Source organism: Triturus cristatus, chromosome 3_1 (genome assembly GCF_964204655.1).
Source record: "Triturus cristatus chromosome 3_1, aTriCri1.1, whole genome shotgun sequence".
Lineage (NCBI taxonomy): Eukaryota > Metazoa > Chordata > Amphibia > Caudata > Salamandridae > Triturus > Triturus cristatus.
This window is the reverse complement of record NC_140583.1, coordinates 391,492,628-391,506,029: the sequence shown is the minus strand read 5'-3', so window position 1 is coordinate 391,506,029 and position 13,402 is coordinate 391,492,628. Positions and strand designations below refer to the sequence as shown.

Sequence of the window (13,402 nt, the reverse complement as noted above, 5' to 3'; positions counted from 1 at the left end):
CTCTGCCTTCAGAGAACAAAGGATTTTGGTGTATAAAAAAAGGGGCCAGACCACAGACTTATAGATCACTTCTGGGAATCAAGAAGATCCTTTGCCAAGGAGAAGAGCCGGAGAAGCTGAGGAGGAATTCTTCCCCTGTGCTGTTTGCTGTCTAAGGTTGACCTGCAGTGGCTGCTTGCTGCCAAGGAAAGGATAGAAGGATTTTGCTGTTTGCTTTGTCACCAGCTTGAAAGAAGATCTCCAAGGGCTTGAAACTGAACTTGCCACCTGTTCTGAAGTCTTGGGGACAAAAAGACTTCACCACCAGCACCCCTGAACTTCGTTGCTGGGAGTTCTGACCTGCAAACAGGTGACCGCTGTTGTTTTGGATCTCTAGATACTGTTTTCCACTGGGAGCTGGAAGAATCGATGCATCATCCCGGATCCTCACATCGCATTGAGGCGTCAAGTTGGTCGCATCGTTGAGGGACGCAGTAAGAAACCAGTGCATGCGGGAGGAGCCTAGCGCGCAACCAAGATGGCCGCGTAGGTGCGAGGCTCCCGAGGACCTCCGCAACCTCCCACGACTATCCTGAATTTATCCTGTCTCGGATGAGGGGAATGTGTTGGTGAGCCTGAGCTGAGGTGGCACCCGTTTCCTGTTGTCAAATCGGACCTCGGACACCGGAGTGAGCACCGATTGAAGTCTGCGGCCTTCTCCTCGCCAGACCCCGGATTTGCGCTGAGGGGTGACCCAGTGACAAAGTGAACAACAGCGGCGGGCCGGGCCTGGCGAGTCGCGCACTCCGCGCTTTCGCACCCCCTTGCAATCACTGCAGGGTTGGGTCGCGGGGCTCTTTGCGTTGGTGTGGTCTCGCTGGGAGACTTGGCCTGCCCGCCGGCTGTGACCCACCCCGCCGATCGGGGGTGGCCCCCCCCGGGGCTTGTGGCCCTGATTGCCTGCCCTTCACGACGTGACTGGTGCGACCGGGAGACTAGTGGCCATGGCCACCAAACAAGATGGAGACCGGGCAAAGACCAAGCCGACCCGGCGTGGCACCACCCATCAGGCCAACAGTATGGACCGCTATACCCTCCAGAAGGGATCTCCCGGCGGACCGCACAAATCCCCTGAGGACCCTCCTGATGCCCCGGACCTGCCCACGGATCTGACTCTGCGGGATGTCATGGGCGCCATTGCCGAGATGAAGGCCTCGGTAGGCCAGCGGTTCGACATACTGGCACAGAAGATCGACTCGGTCCTCGTGGATGTTGGCCTGGTGAGAGCCGATCTTTCCAAGACCAACGACTGAGTTGATTCTTTGGCCCACACCGCATCGGGCCTTACTACTGATGTGGCGGCGCTACAAACAGAGGTGCGCCGGCTTAGTCAGGCGAGCGCGCTTCTGGATCGGCGCCTGGAGGACTCCGAGAGTCGGGCCCGGAGAAACAACATCCGCATCATCGGAGTACCCGAGGGACGGGAGGAAGCGGCGGCGGACCTATTTGTGGAGGACCTGATCGCTACCCATCTCCAGCCACGGGGGCGGAGTAAATTCTTCGCGGTGGAGCGGGCCCACAGGGTTCCCGGGGGAAGGCCGAAGGTCGGGGCCCCTCCGCGGCCCCTCATTGCCCGGATTTTCAACTTTCGGGACAGAGACGCTATCCTGCAAGCCTCCAGACTTTTGGGGCCGGTTAAGCTTGACAACATGGAGGTGAACTTTTATCCGGATTTCACCCCAGCGGTCCAGAAGCAGAGACTGAGCTTCCAGGGCGTCAAGCGCCGTCTTCGGGACTTGAACCTTAAATACGCAATGCTCTTCCCAGCCAAGCTGCGAGTGGAGGTAGAGGGTCGCACGCACTTTTTTGATCGCCCCGAAGCGGCCGGAGACTGGCTGGACACTCTGTCTGGGGATCGTGATCTGGGGGGCGGGGGGGGACGGCACACTGGATCGGGACTGAGGGGGTGATGTTGGGCTTCACTCTGGACAAAAATGTTGCCACTCTCGATTAAACATCTGTCTGTATAATTTCCCCTCCTATGGAGGTTGTATGGGGTCTCTTGGGGGTTCTCCCTCCTCCTCTAGGGGGCTTAGCTAGTTTTTATTATATATATGGGGCGACAGGCACACTGCACGTTGGGGGGGCTGTTCGGGCTCATGCAGGGGTGCAGGGAGGGGGGAGTTTTGTTGGGGTGGGTGGGTAGGGATGGGGGGGTGTTGTTTGTTTTCACCACAAGGCAAAAGTATCATTGTGCTAGCTCTATAGTGCTCTCGGGGGGACGAATGGTGGCTCTTGTCTATGATGGGGGGTAGGGAACTAACTCTGTTGTCCTGGAACGTGAATGGACTGGGGGACAGGATTAAACGTGGGGTGGTCCTGCAGTTCTTGAAGCGCATCTCGCCCGATGTAGTTTTTTTGCAGGAGACACACCTCATTGGCAACTCCTTCTGCGCCATGAATCGGCGTGGCTATCGCCTAGTGGCCCATTCGGGCTTTACGTCTGGCTCAAGGGGTGTGGGCATCATGGTTAAGAACTCGCTTCCGCTGGAGATTGATGAGGTGCTCCATGACGACAGGGGACTTTATGCGGTCTTGGTGGGAAGGATGGAGGGCAAAGTGGTGGTTTTTGTGTCAGTATACGTCCCACCGGGGCTGCAGTCGACTACCTTTGCGGACCTGGGGCGCCTCCTCCTTGGCCTTCCGGGGGGGATTCTGGTGGTGGGGGGGGATTTCAATGCGGTGGTTTCCGGGACTGTGGATCGTCACCCCCCTAGGGACCTCCCCCGGGCCCAAGCGTGGCTCTCTGGTCTATTGGACACTTTGGGATTGGTGGATTGCTGGCCTTTAAAACATCCCACGCAGTTACAGTATACCTTCCATTCGGGGGCCCATGGTAGTCTCTCACGACTAGATTATGTCCTGGTCCCGGCGGCCTATGTTGGGAGGGTGGGAGAGGTGCGCCATTTGGCACGGGGTATCTCGGACCATTCCCCGCTCCTGTTACACCTGGACCTTTTTCCGAGGGGTGAGGGTAGGGTGGTCCCGATCAATCCCTGGTACTTGCGCGACCCCACTATTCGCGCTGAATTGATTAAATCCCTCCAGCGCTACTTTGACGAGAATGTGGGGTCCGTGCCTTCGGCTGTCTCACTGTGGGAGGCATTCAAGACAGTACTACGAGGAGAGGCCCTGTCCCTCATTTCCCACACCCGGAGGCGCGAGCGGGAGGAGGTGACCCGGGTGGAAGCTGAGATAGCCGAGTTGGAGGGTAATCTAGAAAGAGGGGTGACGGATGCCGTATTACATGTCCTCCAACTCAAGCAAGCGGCCTATAGGGCCCTCGTCATGGAGGCAGCCAGGGGCCTCAGTAGAGAGCAACAGGGGAGATTGTATGATGTGGGTGATAAGGCTGGTAAATTGATTGCGTGGCTGGACAAAAAGGAGAGAGCGAGTCGTGTAGTCCCGCTGATTGAGAAAACAGACGGTGTGTGTGTTACTGAGCCGGAAGAAATTGTCTCCTGCTTCGCGGACTATTTCCGTGGGGTGTATTCCCCGGTGTCTTCCTGCTCTGAAGAGGATTCCCGTACCCTGCTCAGGGATATCGCACTGCCTTCCCTTTCGGAGGAGGACAGAGTGTCGTTGGACGCCGCTCCAACCTCCGACGAAATTGCCCTCGCCATACGTTCGGTCGCTTCCGGCAAGGCCATGTGTCCTAATGGTCTCCCCATCGAGTTGTACAAATTGAGACCGGATACGCTGGCACCACATCTCCGATCGATGTTCCTGGAGGCCCATTCGGTGGGCTCCCTCCCGCTGGACCAGCGTCTGGCTACGATCGTGGTTATCCACAAGGAGGGGAGACCTCGGGACCGGGTTACTTCCTATCGCCCCATTTCGCTACTGAACGCGGAGCCTAAAATTCTCGCCAAGGTCCTGGCCAATCGGCTGGTCGGCGTGGTGGGCGAACTGGTTCACCAGGATCAGTCCGGCTTTATTCCCCATCGTAACAGCTCTTAACTTGTGGCGTTTGCATGGGGTGCTTGCACGTGTTCAGTACATACGGGAGCCGGCCATTTTGGCATCCCTGGACGCCACCATGGCGTTTGATACGCTTGAATGGCCATACATCTGGGCGATGCTTGCGAAGTTTGGCTTTGGCGCAGGGTTCATCAGTTGGGTCAAATTGCTGTATTCGGGCCCATTGGCGCAGGTGGTGGTGAACGGCAGAGTATCGGCTCCGTTCGAGCTGGGCCGGGGCACGCGGCAGGGCTGCCCCTTATCGCCGCTCCTGTTTGCGCTTGCCTTGGAGCCCCTGGCAGAGTGGCTGCGGTGGGAGCCTTCCATCCGTGGTCTCCGTTGGACCCCCGAGCATGAGGACCGCGTATCCCTATACGCTGATGACATCCTCTTGTACCTAGCTTCCCCACGTAACTCACTTATAGTACTGGTTGATGTTTTGCATTCATTTGGTCGTAACTCCGGCCTTGTCATCAACTGGGCTAAATCGTGCGTGTATGTTCTCTCTGGGGAGGCGCCCATTCTCCCGCGGGGCTGTCCGATCCAGATCGCCCCACAGGGATTTCGGTACCTGGGTGTCTTCATTACTCTGGACCCGGAGGCCCAGTATGATCGGAACTTGCTTCCCCCCCCTCCAGCGCCTGAAGGAAGATGTCACGCGCTGGCGGCGCTTGCCGCTCTCGCCGCTCGGCCGGGCGGCATTGTTTAAGATGATGTCTCTGCCGCGCTTCCTCTACGCTTTGCAGAATACTATGGACCCCGTCCCAGCGCGCTACTTCCGTGAGGTGGAGAGTTTACAGCGCCGCCTGTTCTGGGACGGGAGGCCGCGTATCGCCCTGGCGAAGCGGACGCTCCCATGGTATGACGGCGGGATTGCCCTCCCGGATATCAAACGATACTATTGGGCCTCCCAGCTGGCTGCGATTAATCACGGCCTGTATGGGCCCGCTTTAAACCCGGCATTCGAAATGGATAAGATGCTACTCCCGGGTGGGGACTATAATCGAGCGCTCTACTCCAGCACGCCCGACGCTCGGCTGACCGGCCCCACGCGTGTCATGGTGCGAGTGTGGCATGCGGCTAATGTGGCGATGGAGTGGAAGGATCGTCTGACCCGGGCGTCACCACTATACGCGTCCGAGCAGTTGGGCTCCCTGTGGCCCTCGAAGGGCTTCGAGAAGTGGGACATGATAGGCATTAGCAAGGTGGGGGATCTCTGGACGAGGGGTGGATTTAAAACGTTCGAGATGTTGCAGACGGAGTTCCACTTGCATGGCAGGGAGTACTTTCGGTATTTGCAGATCCGTCATGCACTGGGCTCCGTCTTCCCGGACGTTGCAGCCATCCCGGAGTGTTCCCCCCTTGAGGATAGAGTGCTGGATGGACACGTTCCGGACAGCACGATCTCACTGATCTACAAAAAACTGATCAATGACCGCACGGGATTGCTGACTGCCCTTCGTGAGGCTTGGGTTGCCGATGGACTGGAGCTGGACGACGAGGACTGGACCCTTGCGGTGGCCTCCCCGAAAGAGGTGGCCATACCGGCCCGCCTTCGCTTCGTCCAGCTCAAGATACTCCACAGAGTCTACATGACGGGGCCAAGGCTTCTGCGTATGGGCTATGCTGTGGACGGGTTGTGTAGGCGTGGGTGTGGCGCTTTGGGGACCTTTCTGCATATATTGTGGGAATGCCCGGAGGTGGAGCGATTCTGGCGTGGTGTGCATGAGGTCCTGCGTGTGGTTACGCATGTGGTGCTGCTACCCGAAGCGAGGAGATGCCTGTTGAATGTGTGGGAACCTACCGACTACTCGGCGCCACAGACGTGGTGGGTGACTCTGGGATATATGGTGGCCAAGCGTGATATTGCTCAACTGTGGGGATCTCAGAGGTCCCCGACTGTCTCGGCCTGGAAGGAGCATATGGATTGGTGCATGTTTCGGGAAAAGGTGGTGTATGTTGCGAGAGGTAAGCCTGGGACATGGGTGAAAGTCTGGGGCCCCTGGAACGCCTGCCGCGGGGGAATCTGTACTCCACCGTTATTGCCCGATCCGTCGCCTGCCCCATCCCCGTAGCCGACCCATCTTCCCTGTTCCGGGCATTGAGTTTTACCCAGCCCTAATCCTGATCTCTTCCCCTTCTTGATACTCCTAGGGATTGGTAGGGTCCCCCTCTCAGGGGAGCACATGCTGCTATTTCTGATTGTAGATTGCCTTGTGGTTTTTGTTTTTTCTGGTTGTTATTTCAGTTTAAAATGAAACCGTACAGTGGGGTCCGGAAGGTGTGGCTATCAACGCTGCTAACTCCTGTGCATCTTCCTCAGCCGCAACGCGCGCTCTACAATGTGTATCATATGCTCCTTTTGTTTACTAGCGGCCGGCCGGAAGGTTGTAGGCCCATCTTTGTATATTTTTTGAGTTTTGTAATAAACGGTTTCAAAAAAAAAAAAAAAAAAAAAGAAACCAGTGCATCACCTCCCCACGCAGTAAGAAACTAATGCATCCCCTCCTCTACGGTAAGGGACAGACGCATCACCTCCCCTGTGCAGCTGTAAGGAACCAACAAATCACGTCCCGCAGAGCAAGGAACCGACGCATCACCTTCCCTGAGTGTAAGGAACCAACGCATCACCTTCCCTGCAGCCCGTTTTGTTTGCTTGCGTGACGCATCCCAGGAACTTTGTGTGAAAAGTGCAATTTGCTTTGAACTGAACTATTTCTACCATTTGAAAGTCATATTTGTATTACTGTATTGTGGATTTTTGTAGTTTGGTCTTGTTTTGGTTTAGATAAAGATTACTTATTTTTCAAAACTGGTGGATGGTGTCCATTTGTGGTGTTTTCACTGTATTACTCTATGTGTTCACAAATGATTTACACACTGCCTCTGAGATAAGCCTGTCTGCTCATGCCAAGCTACCAAGAGGGTGAGCAGGGGTTATTTTAGGAGTGTGTCCCCCTTACACTAACTAGAAGCAAGGGTCCCTATTTGGACAAAGGTACCCACCTCTGCCAACTAGCGACTCATTTCTAACACTGCTGTTCTCCAGAAACTATGAAATATGCTTATTGACAATACTTTGAGATGATCTTAAAGTAATTAGTAAGTACTTGTACGTAACCTTTTAACTACATGTATAAACTTTGCACTGCAATAGCTAGCTGAAGGTTCCTGGCCAACTTTCTATTTCTCGGTTACTTGAATGAACTTGATGGTTTTACCTTTCTAAAAAGTTGCAAGCACTCTACTGCTAAGATATGTTGCTCATGTACACTAATGGTGAAGATAATTTGGTGGATGCTTCATTTTAAGTCTCAAATCTGAAAATGACTATTCTGTGATACATAATAGTCAACGCTATTTTTGTTCTTTATTGATACATTTTTTGTACTTTTCATTACGGCTCTTCTTTACTCTGAATATTTATAAAATTCAAGACCTATAATCATTTCATGTCTTTCAGGAAATGATTGAGACACCACTCTTTCACTAACAACCTGAAGGACCATGTTTGCAGCTGAACCCAGAGCTTACTCAATGATTTAACTATTACAATTGTGTTTCAGCTTCACTGTTGTTATCTCTGTATTGTTTCCTTACTTGACTGTAAAGTATTATGATCGTGTATGGTGCAGCTGTGCTGTCAAGTAAATAAATAAAATAACTATCCGCTCATGCACTTTTTGCTTTTATGTACCACCATCACATAACAGTATAATATTTATTGGAATAAATGCACTGCAGCATCACAATAAATAAACATAATATCATATGATGAATTTACAAGGCAAATGCTTTATATTTGCACAGCGTATACATAAACCTGAACTATCGGCCCTTCATGCTACACAGTAGTTATGATACATAGATCTTCAAAGTACCAACAAAGTTAAATACAAACCCTGACACAGTCGAATCTACATCATGCCAAATGGCATCAGATATTTCGATCTCAAGCCATAATCTTACCATCCATAAAGCTAGAAAGCCAAAACAATCCTTTCTAGATGCTGAGAGCAGTACGTATCTGAAGGTTGTCCAAGGTAGGTCCATAAGAGCTGGACCCATGCCATATTTTCAATATAATCTCTGACTAAGTATATTAGTTCAAATGAGCTTCGATCTATCCTGAAATTCTATCAATGTATCCTGAAATTCTAGCATTGATCTCCATTCTGAATTAGCGGTTTCATTTGAACTGAGGAATAAAACTATTATGTTACACCATATATTGAAATACATATTTTTCGAAGATACTAGTGTTCAACAAATAGCATACTTTAGTCTGTCCCTTAGAGACAGCATTTGAAGGCATTGTAGATGGAATACAATGAGATATTTAGACCCAAAAAACTCAGCAACTGACATAAAAAAAATCCCATCTGTTAAAACACTATGCGGCCTTGGTGAAGTCCATAAAAATGAAGCGGTGGGATGGGGAAAAAAACAGTCTAGATGCGTGGCAGAGAAGGGCAAACACTTCAAAGCACAGATCTCACTCTAAATGAAAGACAGTTGGAGATTTTTCCATCTCAACCTGAGGGCGAAACGGCGTTTAAAATACTTGAGCAGTAAAATGTTCCTTATCATTACTTACTTTGCATATATTTTCTACAGTTTCACAGTAATCTTTAAGGAAAATTCGGTTTTCTTTAACTGCGGGAATGTTGCACACAACCGTAGATACATTTTGTGGAACACAACAGGGACATGCGAGGAGATCAACCTTCTTCAAAAACATTTTATTAGCAAATAAATAAAAATTCAATGACATCAACTTACGTGAAGGGGAACTTGAAATCATTCGGTTTAATGCAGCGCACATAGTGTGGCGTGGTGGCATTAAGCGTCTCCATCAGCAGGTTCAGGGAGTTCCGGAACTGCAACATTGGAAGCAAGGGGAGATGTCATTACAGTAAAAATCCTTTTAAGTGTGCTGAGATGTTTAGAAAAATTATCTTGACCTTCATTTTCATGGCTATTATTTGTTCAATGGCACTGGTGAATGCCTTCTCATGTTGCAACTTTTAACTACCAAGATATAAGGGATTATTACTTTAAAATACATTCAAACTGATGTACACACCAGCATACTCCGTTAATGCATTTATTATCAGCAAGCAATCCACAGAATCCAAACATCACATTTTAGAGGTTTTGTACTGAAGCCCTACTGCTTCAATGATGGCACAGCTAGAGAGAAAAAGAAGAATGGAAGAAAAGAGGAGTGCTAAAGAACCACAATTTCAGCAAGTCAACTTTCCGATTATGGATAGTCCAGCCCTTTGCTTGGAATGCAGAACAGAGAAGAAGATTCGGACGGTGGCATGGCTGATACCAGGCTTGGCACACCAGGTTTGTCCATGCACATATTTATAGTCAAATACACGATTATAGCACTGCAGGTAAATTTGCTCATTAGGATGTACAAAACAACACCAAATGCACCACTTAAACAATGTAATTCAAATAAAGTCCAAGTTCTTAAGGTATTTTTCGTTTTTCAAAAAAGCTCTTCTTTATTATGCAGTGAATATTGCAATTAAAAACAATTTTCCAACACAGCCAAAGCAGCCGACGCGTTTCGTCCACCTCTGGACTTCTTCAGGGCAAGGAAACTTGAGGGATTAATGAGGTCTTCGGATTCTAGGTTTCTTGTTTCAGTTCCCTCATAGTATCAGATATCAAAGTTGTAGGAGTTAGAAGTCACTGTTTTTAATGTCATGTAGACAGCTAAAAATCGGAGTAGCGAAGTATTAAGTTGGTTGGCCCAAATGAGGCTTGACAGAATTAGTGGCGGTCAGTATCCAGAAATTCATTCAAAATGTAGGGCAGCTATAACATGGTCAGAGATACCCGAGTCCGTATCTCAGAAAAGAGGTTGAAATACACCTGTCCTGTCGAGGTTGCCGCTCGACAGGACAGGTGTATTTCGACCTCTTTTCTGAGATACGGACTCGGGTATCTCTGACCATGTTATAGCTGCCCTACATTTTGAATGAATTTCTTGATACTGACCGCCACTAATTCTGTCAAGCCTCATTTGGGCCAACCAACTTAATACTTCGCTACTCCGATTTTTAGCTGTCTACATGACATTAAAAACAGTGACTTCTAACTCCTACAACTTTGATATCTGATACTATGAGGGAACTGAAACAAGAAACCTAGAATCCGAAGACATCATTAATCCCTCTCAAGTTTCCTTGCCCTGAAGAAGTCCAGAGGTGGACGAAACGCGTCGGCTGCTTTGGCTATGTTGGAAAATTGTTTTTAATTGCAATATTCACTGCATAATAAAGAAGAGCTTTTTTGAAAAACGAAAAATACTTTAAGAACTTGGACTTTATTTGAATTACATTATTTAAGTGGTGCATTTGGTGTTGTTTTTGTACATGTATTTTCCAGTTACTGGAACGGCATTGTGCTGCGGGTGTCAACCAAAATTGCAAACTTAAGGTGAATGAACTGTATCACCAACAACTACATTGAGTTATCTTAAATCTGGTGCTACTCTAGAGGGCTACCGCTAGCATTGTGGTTTGGTTGTTCAAATTTGCTCATTAGGATGGCAGTGACACAGGAAGCCATCTTCTTTTGGGGACAGGGGCACTGAAAGTGAGTGAAGATGCATGTGAAGGCTTAGTTTACTCCTGTCTCACCACCACATAATATATGGTATGTATCCTCACAGGTGTTGCAGAGTCCATCCACAAAGGGAGAGGAACAGTTGAATCTGTGACTTTGTCGTTCATGTTTTAAAGAACTGGCCTATCTGGATGTCCAGTGAGGTATACATGTCTCACCACGTCAAAGGCCAGTACGACAAGACAATCCTCAGAGAAAGTGCAAATAGATTGCTCTTTTTGAGGGATCGTGGTGTAAGGAAGAGAGGCTCACAACTGCGCAGGAGCCACTACCCCTGAGATATTTCCCATTTTATCTGCCAACTATGTGAAAGTTGATGTGTGCAGTGCTTTATGTGTGACACAAGCGATCTTGAACTGTGCTCTAGCTTCAATGAGAAGACACTGGAGTATAAAAATCACAGGGAAAATGTGGTCATATTTTTTATAACAACTTATTCAGTAACTTAGATTTATGCCAGGCCACAACAGATCCACGGAAAATAATATGGAGCAGATAAGATATGAAAAAGTAATTTTGGGCCAATCATGAACATATGGAGAAAAATGAAAGAATACGTATATAAAGGTTAGCAATCTATACCGGTAACTAGTAAGTGAATGCACTTGCCAACTATACCGGGTACTAGTAAGTGAATGCACTTGCCATCAAGTACATTCACTTGATGGCAAGTGTTTGAAAATTCAAAACGAAACTGAAGATTTCTACCATTATGCATATTTCTTTTAATGCAGAACTCCAAGCCGCATACATCATAAAGCAAAAGTTCCAGAACGTTAACAACAATAAAAGTCATGAGACCATAGCAATCTGCCTCTTTTAAATGCGGCTCCAAGCAGATAAGTCCTTTATATTTTCCCGCTACTCTTATTCAGTTTGATAGCATTTAAAACTGTTTTTTGTTTCTGCCATAACGCTTAATACTAAATTCTGTTTATAATACTGCCTTTTCTTACTTTTTTAATGTGATTATCTCTAAATGCTCTCGTTACCTTGATATTCTTCGCTACCTCTCTCTGGCCATAACCCCCCTACCTATCTATACTCTTCCTTCAACCGATCTCCAATTTACGGAGATCGGCTTTATCAGCTCTATCGCCTTTACCGGCTTTATCTGTCTTCCGACTCCTTTCTCACCCTGTTTGCGAAATATAACCGCGTTTATTTAATTTCATTCCAGGGGGAGAGCCTCACCCCAACGATGGCTCTCCCCCTCGTCTCCTTACCCGCTATTGTGCGTCTTCGGCTCCCGCAATCCTCCGTAAGCGCCCACCTTTGAGCGCAGATTCCTTTACTCGCCTAAGGCCGCTCCGAGGTCTGAGGAATGCACCTTGGCAACGCACGCGTTGCGCAGCCACTCCGCTAAGGTGCATTCCTCCCTTATTTTCTCCGTCCTGCAGTTGAGCCCCCGATCTGGGAAATCATTCAACTGACGTTTCGTCCTTCTCCACTCGTCTTTGGGCCTCAGTTTACACGAAGACTATCTATCGTACTGCTTAACCCTTGCCTCCCTGCATTTATTCATTGCTGGAGATCCTTTACCAACATTAATTAGCCAAATTCATTTAAAATAATAAGAATAAATTAAATTTATATCATCAAATAATTTAATATAAAATAGTAATAATATAAAAAAAAAAAAAAAAAAATATATAACAAAAAAAAAAAAAAAGGGGTTTTTTTACAATATCAATACTCCTGGTCATCTTCATAATGTCTGATGTCGAATCTGACGAAGGTAACTCCATACCTGTCATGGACAACGACAAAATTAAAAGCATGATCCATCAAGAAATGAGATCCTGTATGTTTCAAACCCTTTCTAAAGCCATATCCTCGAAAAGATCTCATGAATATAATACTACTGAGATGGACCTAACCTTACCTAATCAAGATCTCAGTGAATCAAGGGGGAAAAGACTTAAGAAATATAACAATATCGATCATGCAACCCCCAAGAGCACTATGGAAGGTCTCAGCACCTCAACCTTTACAGGAGGTCACCGCACCTCAAAGTCAATGGGTGTCCTTAGCGGCACAAATCTTAAAGGTGTCCTCAGCGGCACAAATTATCAAGGTGTCCCTCGCGGCACAAACTATCGAAGTGCTCATGAAAATGATCTCCACTTTGGAGATGAGGAGTTTCAGGATACTGACAACGATTCATCTGACCCCCCAGACGAATATATCCTGGACCTCGACGAAGATGACCAAGAATTTAATTCACAACCCTTTGAGGAGGAGACACCCTCTACTTCTAACGACAACATTATTGACCCTCTTGGTGAAGAGATGTTTTCTCCCCTCAACCTAAAACACCCTAGGAGTTCCGAATGGTTTCCCCAAGAACACGTTAGTAAGTTCATTCAAAAATGGCTGAGATTCCCTTTAGAAAGAAATACCCGTAATTTATTGAGAGCTGAATGCTCAAGACCTGCAATAAACGACAAAACCTGCCAAACTCCAAACTTGGACCCTGAACTTATCAAATATCTCTTTAAACTCGGAAGGGACCCGAGGAAAGGTATGGAAAGATCCCTAAAGGGATGCCAAGACAAAGTGCTTGATATCCTTGGCCCACTAGCCAGGATTATCGATATATCAGAAGTCAGCCACATTAATGGGACACCCCTTAATACTGAGTTAATTAGAGGCTTAAGCCAGAGAGCCTTGATTTTATTGGGTAACGCCAATGCCAGCCTTAACTCAGAAAGAAGGAGAGTAGTCCTTAATAAGATCTCCCCTAAACTAAGCG

General features: G+C 48.1%; 1 protein-coding gene across 3 annotated transcripts in view; it reads right to left on the bottom strand.

Annotated features, from left to right (window-relative positions):
• MYO5A (myosin VA) overlaps positions 1-13,402 on the bottom strand; it is an 847,747-nt gene that overhangs the window by 179,298 nt on the left and 655,047 nt on the right. For all 3 annotated transcript variants that reach the window (XM_085644171.1, XM_085644172.1, XM_085644173.1), the window contains exon 16: positions 8,782-8,879. In XM_085644171.1, the coding sequence (XP_085500297.1) occupies positions 8,782-8,879 (98 nt within the window). The remainder of the gene's footprint in view (positions 1-8,781; positions 8,880-13,402) is intronic.